Source organism: Chenopodium quinoa, unplaced genomic scaffold, assembly GCF_001683475.1.
Source record: "Chenopodium quinoa cultivar QQ74 unplaced genomic scaffold, ASM168347v1, whole genome shotgun sequence".
In the NCBI taxonomy this organism is placed as follows: Eukaryota; Viridiplantae; Streptophyta; class Magnoliopsida; order Caryophyllales; family Amaranthaceae; genus Chenopodium; species Chenopodium quinoa.
The window spans coordinates 506,361-515,490 of record NW_018743021.1 but is presented as its reverse complement, the minus strand read 5'-3'; the positions used below and the strand labels follow the sequence as shown (position 1 = coordinate 515,490).

Below are 9,130 nucleotides of genomic sequence, written 5' to 3'. Positions count from 1 at the left end.
GGGCAAGCCCTAAGGGTTGTCACCCTTTGTGTCAGCCCTCCCATAGTCAATCAAAAATTTTCCTTATTTTTCGAAAACAAACCAAAACTCTCTAGAAAAGGGTTAGTAAGACTAATATTATGTGTGTGTTATTGAGTGAGTTAGCAAAGGGTTAGTAAGACCAAGAATGTCAAGGAACAAAGGCACACGTCTTCTACAATCTACATACATACCCTCCCAACACAACCCACATCCAACATCATACAACAACAAAGAATAATAACTTAACCCAAAAAAAAAAAAAAAAAAAAAAAAAAAAAAAAAAAAAAACTAATAATAATAATAATAAAATTAGACAAAATAATAAAAAAAAAAAAAGCCAAAAAAAAAACTTTTCCTTTATTATCCTTGAACCCCTTTAATTTGCTCTCCTATCTTAGCTTCCTCCATCGAGTCTGGCTAAGTCCTTACCCCCACGTCCAAAAAAGCCACTTTCTCTCTCCTCTCTTTCTCCCTCTTTATCTCTGGTTTATTTTCTCTTCCTTCTTTCTTTCTCAACTGTCATTTTCTCACATATACTTCACACAAAAGAAACTACGAACTTCACTTTCTCTCTCCTCCCATTCTTTCTGCAACTACCCCCCCCCCCCCTGCTTCCTCTTTCTCTCTCTTCAATTCGATCATCTTCTTCATTCATTAACATCATCCAAACCCTTAAACAAACAAACAACCAATCAATTTTTAACTTCCAAACTCAACTTCATACTCCCTCTTTCAATTCGCTTGTGTGTTTAATTATTGTTATTATTATAACCTTAATTATATGGAGTTATTCCCAGCTCAACCAGATTTATCCCTCCAAATCAGTCCCCCAAACGTACCCAAACCCACTTCCGGAGTCTCCGCTACATCGGACATGGATTTAGCCTTCTGGAAGCGCGCTTCCGATAACTCTAGAAACTCCATCTCCGACAAAACAAACTCCACCTTCGACCTCTCTCTATCACACCCGGTAGCGGCCTCCTCAGCCGCCACCGGGTCTAATTTCCTCCATCATTACCATCACCACCACCAACAACAGCAACAGCAGCAGCTGTACCAGCAGCTGCTACAACAACACCATCAAACAAATTCCAATAATAGTACGATTAGTAGTCATAATAGTAATAGTATTAGTAATAACAGTAATAGCAATAATGGATTGGGCTCGGAGTTGGGCTTTTTAAGGCCCATTAGAGGGATCCCAGTTTATCAAAACCCTCCACCGTCTTTTCCGTTTGCTCCACCACAGCCAATGGATTCTACCAGTATCACCGCGGCCGGTCTAGCTAATCCTAACTTAGTTTCACCCGCATCCAATCATCACCTTCATCATATACCTTATCACTCGCCTTCTTCTCACCACCATCATCATCAAGGGCTAATGAGATCAAGGATTTTTTCGCGCTTTCCGGCTAAACGTAGCATGAGAGCACCTCGGATGCGCTGGACTTCAACTCTTCATGCTCGTTTCGTTCACGCCGTTGAACTCTTGGGTGGCCATGAAAGTAATCATCATATCCATGATCTTTTTTTTTTTTTTTTTTTACAAAATCAAAATTAAAAATGTGAGTATTGATTTTTTTTTTTTTTTTTTTTTTTTTTTTTGGAAACAAATAGGGGCAACACCAAAGTCAGTACTTGAGCTCATGGATGTCAAGGATCTTACCTTAGCTCATGTCAAGTCCCATTTACAGGTTATTTTTTTAATTATTTATGTTATTATTAGTCATAATAAACCTAATTTAAATCAATTATTAAATAAGTTGGAAAATAACAAAGATTATATCCAACCAACTCTCTTTATAATACGCACTAAGCAGTCAGTCTATAGATCATTTCCAATTTTAGTTTTGATCACAAATATCACCAATTTTTAAAATTAGGGATTGTATTTCTTCCAATCGAAAAAAACCCACTGTTTAGCCCTTAAACGACTATCTATTCAGATCTATTTTATCTGAATAGATAAGTCGCGACTACATAAAACAAAGTACAATGAAAGATGAAAATTATGTGGAGAAGTGAAATGAAGTCAAGGCAAAGGGAGAGTTTAAAAATAAAACAAGACAAATTAAATCTTCTTCTTAATTTTTAATTTTGATTTAAATTAAATTTAGGAAGGAAGGGATTGAATTCAATTATCTCGGGAAAATGCTAGTGTAGTGTGTAGTTAGTCTCTCTCCTCCTAGAGATGGGCGAAGAAAATTTATGGAATAATAGAGAGCAAGTACAGGAACACCATCATTTCTCAATGATATCATGTTTTCTTTCTTTACTCACTCATTCATTTTTATTTTCAATTTTTTTTTTTTAAATTTAACCATTACTTGGTTTTCCCCCTTTTTTATTTTATTTTTTTTAACCATAGTTAATTTTATCTCCTACACGCTTATCCATACATCTAATCCCTGCACCCTTCTTTTCTTCCTGTACTACTTACCTACGTATTCATTCTTTTCTATGTTTTTTTTTTTTTTTTTGTTTTTTAATTTCTTCGGAAATTATACTATTTACGATGTACAAACTTAAACAGTTCCAAAGTAACTCGTATTTATTTATTTTTTCTTTTTTGTCTTCAGATGTATAGAACGGTAAAGACAACTGATAGAGCAGCTGCTTCTTCAGGTATGAATTTTCGTACATATGTATTATCGTCGTTAAATAAAATGTTATCGAGGTAATATTATGTTTAATACGAAGTAAGTATGATTAAATTTGGAAATAATTTGATTTAATTTGTTGCAGGGCAAGGGGATGCATACGAAAATGGTTCGTCGGGCGATACATCAGACGACATGTTTGGGAATATGCAAAGCAGTAGAAGTTCCGAGCGACCGACTCTTCCGCATGGAAGATCGTCGCCAAATATGCACCAAGAAAAGGACTATAATTCTCATGGACTTTGGAGCAATTCTTCAAGGTTATTTGATTTTACTACTCGTATTCTTTAATCAATTATATCATTAGTTCTTCATGCATGTTTAATACACATAATAATACGCTTTAGAAATGGGTGGTTTTCTTAATTAAGCCCTTTAAAAATGGAGGTTTAATTAGACTTACCAATGAAGGTAAAAATTTAACTAATAAGATGATTGTAAAACACTAGATAGTTGATCAATACTCCGTATTTAATTTGTTAGCTAGTGATAAATGCATTTGTAAAGAAGCTTGCAATAAGATATAGTTTGTGGTAAGTGGAGTTCATATAGCTTATCAGTGATGAGGTTTATTATTCTCAATTAAGTCGGTGTATGGGTGGTTCAGATGTATGCAATCTTTACCTAGAATTTATAAAGGAAAAGCACTTCTTAATGAAAGATGAGTTTATTTTAGATAGTTGCAAATTCTTTTAAAAGGTGAAATAAAAAGATTTTGATTGATGATTTCATTCTTTCATTCATTTATGTATCTTTTAAACTTTTCTCCTCTAACCTTTATTTCCCTAGATTAATTTCTTAGTGTTCATGCAATTTTGCACGAGGTTAAATTCACATGAAAGAAGAGCTCTAAAAAAGAATGTAAAATTAAAGGGGGTTTAAAATTCAATATAAAGTATTTTAATAGCATCATCAAGAACGCACATTTATATAATAGACACTTAATTAGACTTTGAATTCACATTTTTTTTTCAATTAGCAAAGTTGAATATATAGTATTAGAAAACTAAACTTAGGTATATAATCATCACTAAGATTGATTACCATGCATTGCAATTAATATATAATTAAAGAATCTAACATGAAAAATATTCCTCAACCTTCTATACAACAAGAATATTGGAAGATATCTCTTTCTTTGTGATTTTGTGGGCTTTAAAAATAGGGCATTTTTTTCGTTAATTTTTTTTATTTACTCTACATGGAGCCCGCGTTGCAAAAATAAAATGTCCTAATGTATGCAGGAACAAAAAGAAACTGAAAATATTCCATTCATGGACCCATTTATATATATCATTCTGATCATCAATTACTTTGATCATAATAATTATGGACTATACCTTGAATAACTAAGTGTTTTGTACAAAAACTAAATTGTGAAAAAAAATTGTGTTTTTTTGGTTTTATTTGATCTCACAATTACCTCTACTGATGGAATATATTTCCTTTTTTTCTCTTTCTTGGTTTGGATTTTGGAACTTTTATAGCAGGGAAGCTTGGTTGCATAGCAAGCCTAAGGATTCCTCAGGAAACAACATGCAATGCCAATCTTCTCTCGAGGTACATATATACTTACATCACCCGTTTTATAATAATTTATACATACTCTGTATTCTATTAATTGTATTTACTGTCTTCATCTATAAAAATTCTTCACGTTTTAGAACTTTTTTTTCAAACAATCACCATTAAAACATAAAAGAATATGTGAGACGGATAGAATAAAAAAAATATACACCGACTGTGTTTTTTAGGTTATTGTTTTGTTTTTAACTTTAAATTAATGTACACAAAACAGTGAGTTTGAAAGTTAGTATGCACTATGAAACATAACATACTATATTAAACATATTATTCCTGTGGGGAATATTGAGGGAATGTGCATGAAAAGAAAAGGAAGTTAACCATAAAAAGAAAGCAAAAGTTAAAGAGAAAAAAAAGGAGGATTATTTATACTTATATATTTATTTTTTCTAATTTTCTCTCTCTATCTTTCTCTACTACGTACAAGTATATATCTTCCTTTTTTTTCTAATTTTTCTCATAAAAGTCGCTGCTACAAAGTTGAAAAATAAAAGAGAGAATTTTAGAAAAAGGACAAAAGCCTTTCAAAAGCTGTACAAGTGAGTGTCCTGTGTAAATTGCTCTTCATAGGGGACATTTTTGTCATTTTACTTCCCAAGGAAATATGGCTTCTCGTGACCAAGAAAAAGCTCTGTGCAAAAGCCCAAAATTAAAAGAGCATCAATGCTAAAGAAGATGAAAAAAAAAAAGGAAATTTCACATACAATTTTTTATTTATTTGGTCAAAGGGGTTATTTATATAACAACTTTATTCACTTTTTGTTACATATAAATTTTTCTTCTTCTTAAATGCAGGGATTGAGTATGGGTAAGTCAAATATTCATAAGATGTCGAAAAAGTGTCTAACCACATACATTATATGAATGTTAGTACGAGTATGAACATTTTTTTTTTATGTAGATTTATCCATAATATTACTCACCTTAGCTTGCATCTATGGTGGGGTGATGGCAAAACATTAAAGAATAATGCGGGAAAATTGTAAGGCATAATATAAAGTTGTCTACCTTATAACGAGGAAGATTTTGGTAGAAGAATATTATTATTTTTTGCAAATTTTACAACTTTGAAGTAAAGCTTTTTAGCTAAGGTGCACATGAGACACTAAAACTGTAACAGCCTTTTTACTTATTTATATTTGTAAAACCATAAACATTATCATCCCTCTTTTATTTATTTATTTTTTTTATTTTATTTATAACTTTTTTCAAAAATTTTAATTTTATTCTTTTATTCTCTGAGTCCAATGTCCTTGGATTCTCATCCCTAAGCTGCTAAGTCTCCAACCACATTTTATATGGTACTGAACTTGTGAGTGAACTCATCATCATCGACTTCCTAAATCTTCTTTCTGTAAATTCCTTCTTTTTCTTCTTTTTAGGTCAATTTTTCACTTTTTCCTTCTATTTTAGGTTTACAATATGGTCCAAACATTAATTTAATACATCTTAATCTACTTTCATAATTGTAGAATCATTAGGACAGCTTATTCAACAAGATATATATACATGTAATAAGATCTTGAGTCCAAAGAGTGAAAATAATATAGATTATTGTTTTTTGTACTTTGAGAATTTTGGTGCAATGGTTGTGAAAGCTAGGTTGATATATACAATGTCATATGCATTAGGGATGAGTAAAAATATCTTCTTTTGTCTTTAGAAAAATATGTGATAACGAGACTCCTAAATGCATGTACTTCTAAAAAACTTTTAAAGATATGTCATTTTTATACATACTTCGTGTATTACATTTTGTTGGTTTATAATCTTTCAATTACATAAAATTTCACTTTCACTTTACGCAAAATTATACTACCATTTTCTAGATTTAGATGTCACGTCGTTCAACTTGCTCATGAAACGATTTTTAATTTTTTTGCGTGTTTATTACAATTTACTGTACACGTGTCAGTTTCTTATTCGGAGTTCTTATGCTATTTAAACTGTTATCGTGTGCAGAAGGAGCCAGAACCGAAATGTTTAAGCTACGAGAGATTATCAGAAGTAAGCTCATCAAACATATCATCAGGAGATCATCAAACAAGTCCAACAAAGCCAAATCTGGAGTTCACCTTGGGGAGGCCACTTTAACTTAAATTAATTTTTTAGGTTTCTTCAAATATTTTTTTGGGGAGAAGAGAACAAATATAATGATGATAAAATGAGTATGAAGAAATATAATAGGGAATACAAAAACTACTCATTTTGAAATGATTATAGTCTTCTTAACTGAGCTGAGCCAGGTTGATTGAGAATCAGGTACTCTCTGGTTGAAATTTCAGAGCCAGAAAAAGAAAGGTGGAAAAAAGGAGAAAAAAAAAGGTGAAAATAAAAAAGGAGGAGACAAAAAAGACAGAAAGCAACAAAAGGAGAAGAGGATTGGAATTCAAGGAAAAGGGTGTAATAGTCATTTTCAATGTATAATTTGGTACTAGCTCAAAAAAAAAAAAAAAAAAAAAAAAAAAAAAAAAGGAATAGTATGGTAAGGTCCAAAATTAAAATTATATTGTATTCCCTACGTAAATATGATGATATTCTAATTGATTTTGTATGTTTTTGAAGTGAGATTTAATTAGAGAGAGAAAGTGAGATTAATTAGTGTAGTACTTCTACTTAATTATCTTTAAGGTATGAAGTGATCCTTGGTAATTGTAATGGGTCCCTTATACATTTTGAAGGAGGAAAAAAATGAAGAAAGAAATATTTATTTTGACAAAGCAAAGTTCTTGCTTGATATATTTAAATGTTAATTAATGTTCTAATAATTTTCTTAGATTTTTATATATTGTGAGGGCTTTATGTTCATTCCTTAGCTATGTCACATGCTCTACACTTTCCCAGCAAAGGGAAAGTATAAAAAGTGAACATGACAAAGGTACTAAACATAAAGAACATAATTTTTATTTTAGTACATCTAAAGAAAAAGTTTGGAAATTTTATTCTTCTTTTACTCAATCAACTTGGTGATGAATACTTTCTACAATGGTAAAAAAAAAAAAAAAAAAAAAAAAAAAAAAAAAAAAAAAGACTTTTATTTTTGTTTAATAATTATCATTAAAGTTGTGGGAATAGAAATCTACTCCACTATACCCTTGGCCAATTGGAAAATCATAACTTAATTAGGTGGTTCAAATTTAAATTTTAAACATTTTTTTTCTTACTTAAAGGATTTCCATATATTTTTAGAGTGAAATGGTGAATCACTTGAAATATGCTTAACTATACTAAGCGCGACATTTTTTTTTTCCGATCCAAAAGGATTAGTTTTTTTTTTTTTTTTTTTTTTTTTTTTGGTGTTTAAAGAGTCACAAGGACAGGGGTGAAAATCGATCCCATGATCTTTTGAAATTGGGAGGGAAGATCTAAACACTTGAGCTATCTCTTACTCTCAAAAGAATTAGAATGTATAAGGGCTTGTTCACATTTACTTAATTTCAGTTCAGTTCAGTTTCCAATTTTCCTCTCTCATAAAATATTCATTTCAGCTCAGTTCATTTCAGTTTAGCTCCAATCAATTCAGTTCAGTTCGGTTTAGTTCAGCTCAGTTTAGTAAATGTGAACAGACCGTAAGTGTTGAAACAAGATTACGATAAGAAATCAGTTTCAAATTTGAAGGAAAAAAAAATGACAATCAAGGAAATGAGTAGGTTAATATAACCATCTTAAAAATCATCTCTTATACCTATTACAAATTCTTGTACAATTCTTATAAGAAGACATTACATAAGAACACCCTATTCTATTCATTTTGTTTCTATTATATTTAGGATATACATAATTCTTACAAGCTTATATAAAGATTAAAGCTGATACATTTCAACTTTTCTGAACTTATTTTATCCAAACTTATTTAATTTTAATGAACTAATTTTATTATGTCTGAATTTATTAGAACACTTTTCCTCAAAAAAAAAAAAGGCTTATTAGAATCTTTTTTTTTTATTTTTATATGAATTTATTTGAACTTATGATTTTAAAATTTATTTTCTTTGAATTTTCTAAACTTAATTTGTTTGAAATTATGTTGTATGAACTTATTCTATTAGAATTTACTTTATCTGAACTTATTTGAGATGAAACAAACAACTAGACTATGTGATAAGAAAACACGAGGAAAACTAAGCTCCTATAAAGTTAATAAGGCTTATCCAAATTCAATCTATACAACTAAAATAGGTTATAATAACAAGTTCAAATACAGTCAATTAAACTTGATCTATCACATAAAATCAATTAAGTTTAAATAAGTAAATATCGGGTAAATTGAACATCTTAAGTAAGGCTATATATGTGGAGCACGGTGTGAGGCTATCAGCTATCTAATTAAGGGGACTGCAATGGTTTTGACTTTTTCGACCATAATTGGGTTCTGCAGCACTGTCTGTATGTTATGTATTGTATGTTTACTAACTTCAAGAACCTCCACTCCTTCAAATTTCATGAGTGTATAGGTAGCTTTTGACTTAATCAATTTTTCTTAATGACTTCTTACTAGGATAAAGTTTTTTTTTTTTTAATCTTCAAATTTTACATAGTATTGGGTATTCTCGAATTATTATTAAATGTAAGAGTACTTACATCTTACATACATTAACCTCCAAAATATTAAACCACTTTCACCAACTCAGTATATATTTACGGACTATATCAAACTTACAAAAATAAATGTATAAGCTGACTTTTCATCAATTCATTGTACTCCATAGTTATATTGCATTTGTCAACATGTGTATTACACTATTACTCCGTATTATATTTATTAGAACCATTTAAATATATATACAGAGTAGTGTATTATAAAATTCTTTATTTTATATTGTATACTATAGGTAACTAAGTAAAATATTACGGAGTATTAAAAT

General features: G+C 30.2%; 1 protein-coding gene across 1 annotated transcript; it reads left to right on the top strand.

The window, feature by feature from the left end:
* The first annotated feature begins 322 nt into the window (after positions 1–322).
* Positions 323–6,739, top strand: LOC110730120 (probable transcription factor KAN2). The gene is made up of 6 exons (XM_021909895.1): positions 323–1,526; positions 1,639–1,715; positions 2,601–2,646; positions 2,767–2,941; positions 4,169–4,241; positions 6,228–6,739. The coding sequence occupies exons 1-6, from the start codon at positions 803–805 to the stop codon at positions 6,357–6,359; spliced, it is 1,227 nt and encodes a 408-aa protein (XP_021765587.1). The 5' UTR covers positions 323–802; the 3' UTR covers positions 6,360–6,739.
* The last annotated feature ends 2,391 nt before the right edge of the window (positions 6,740–9,130 follow it).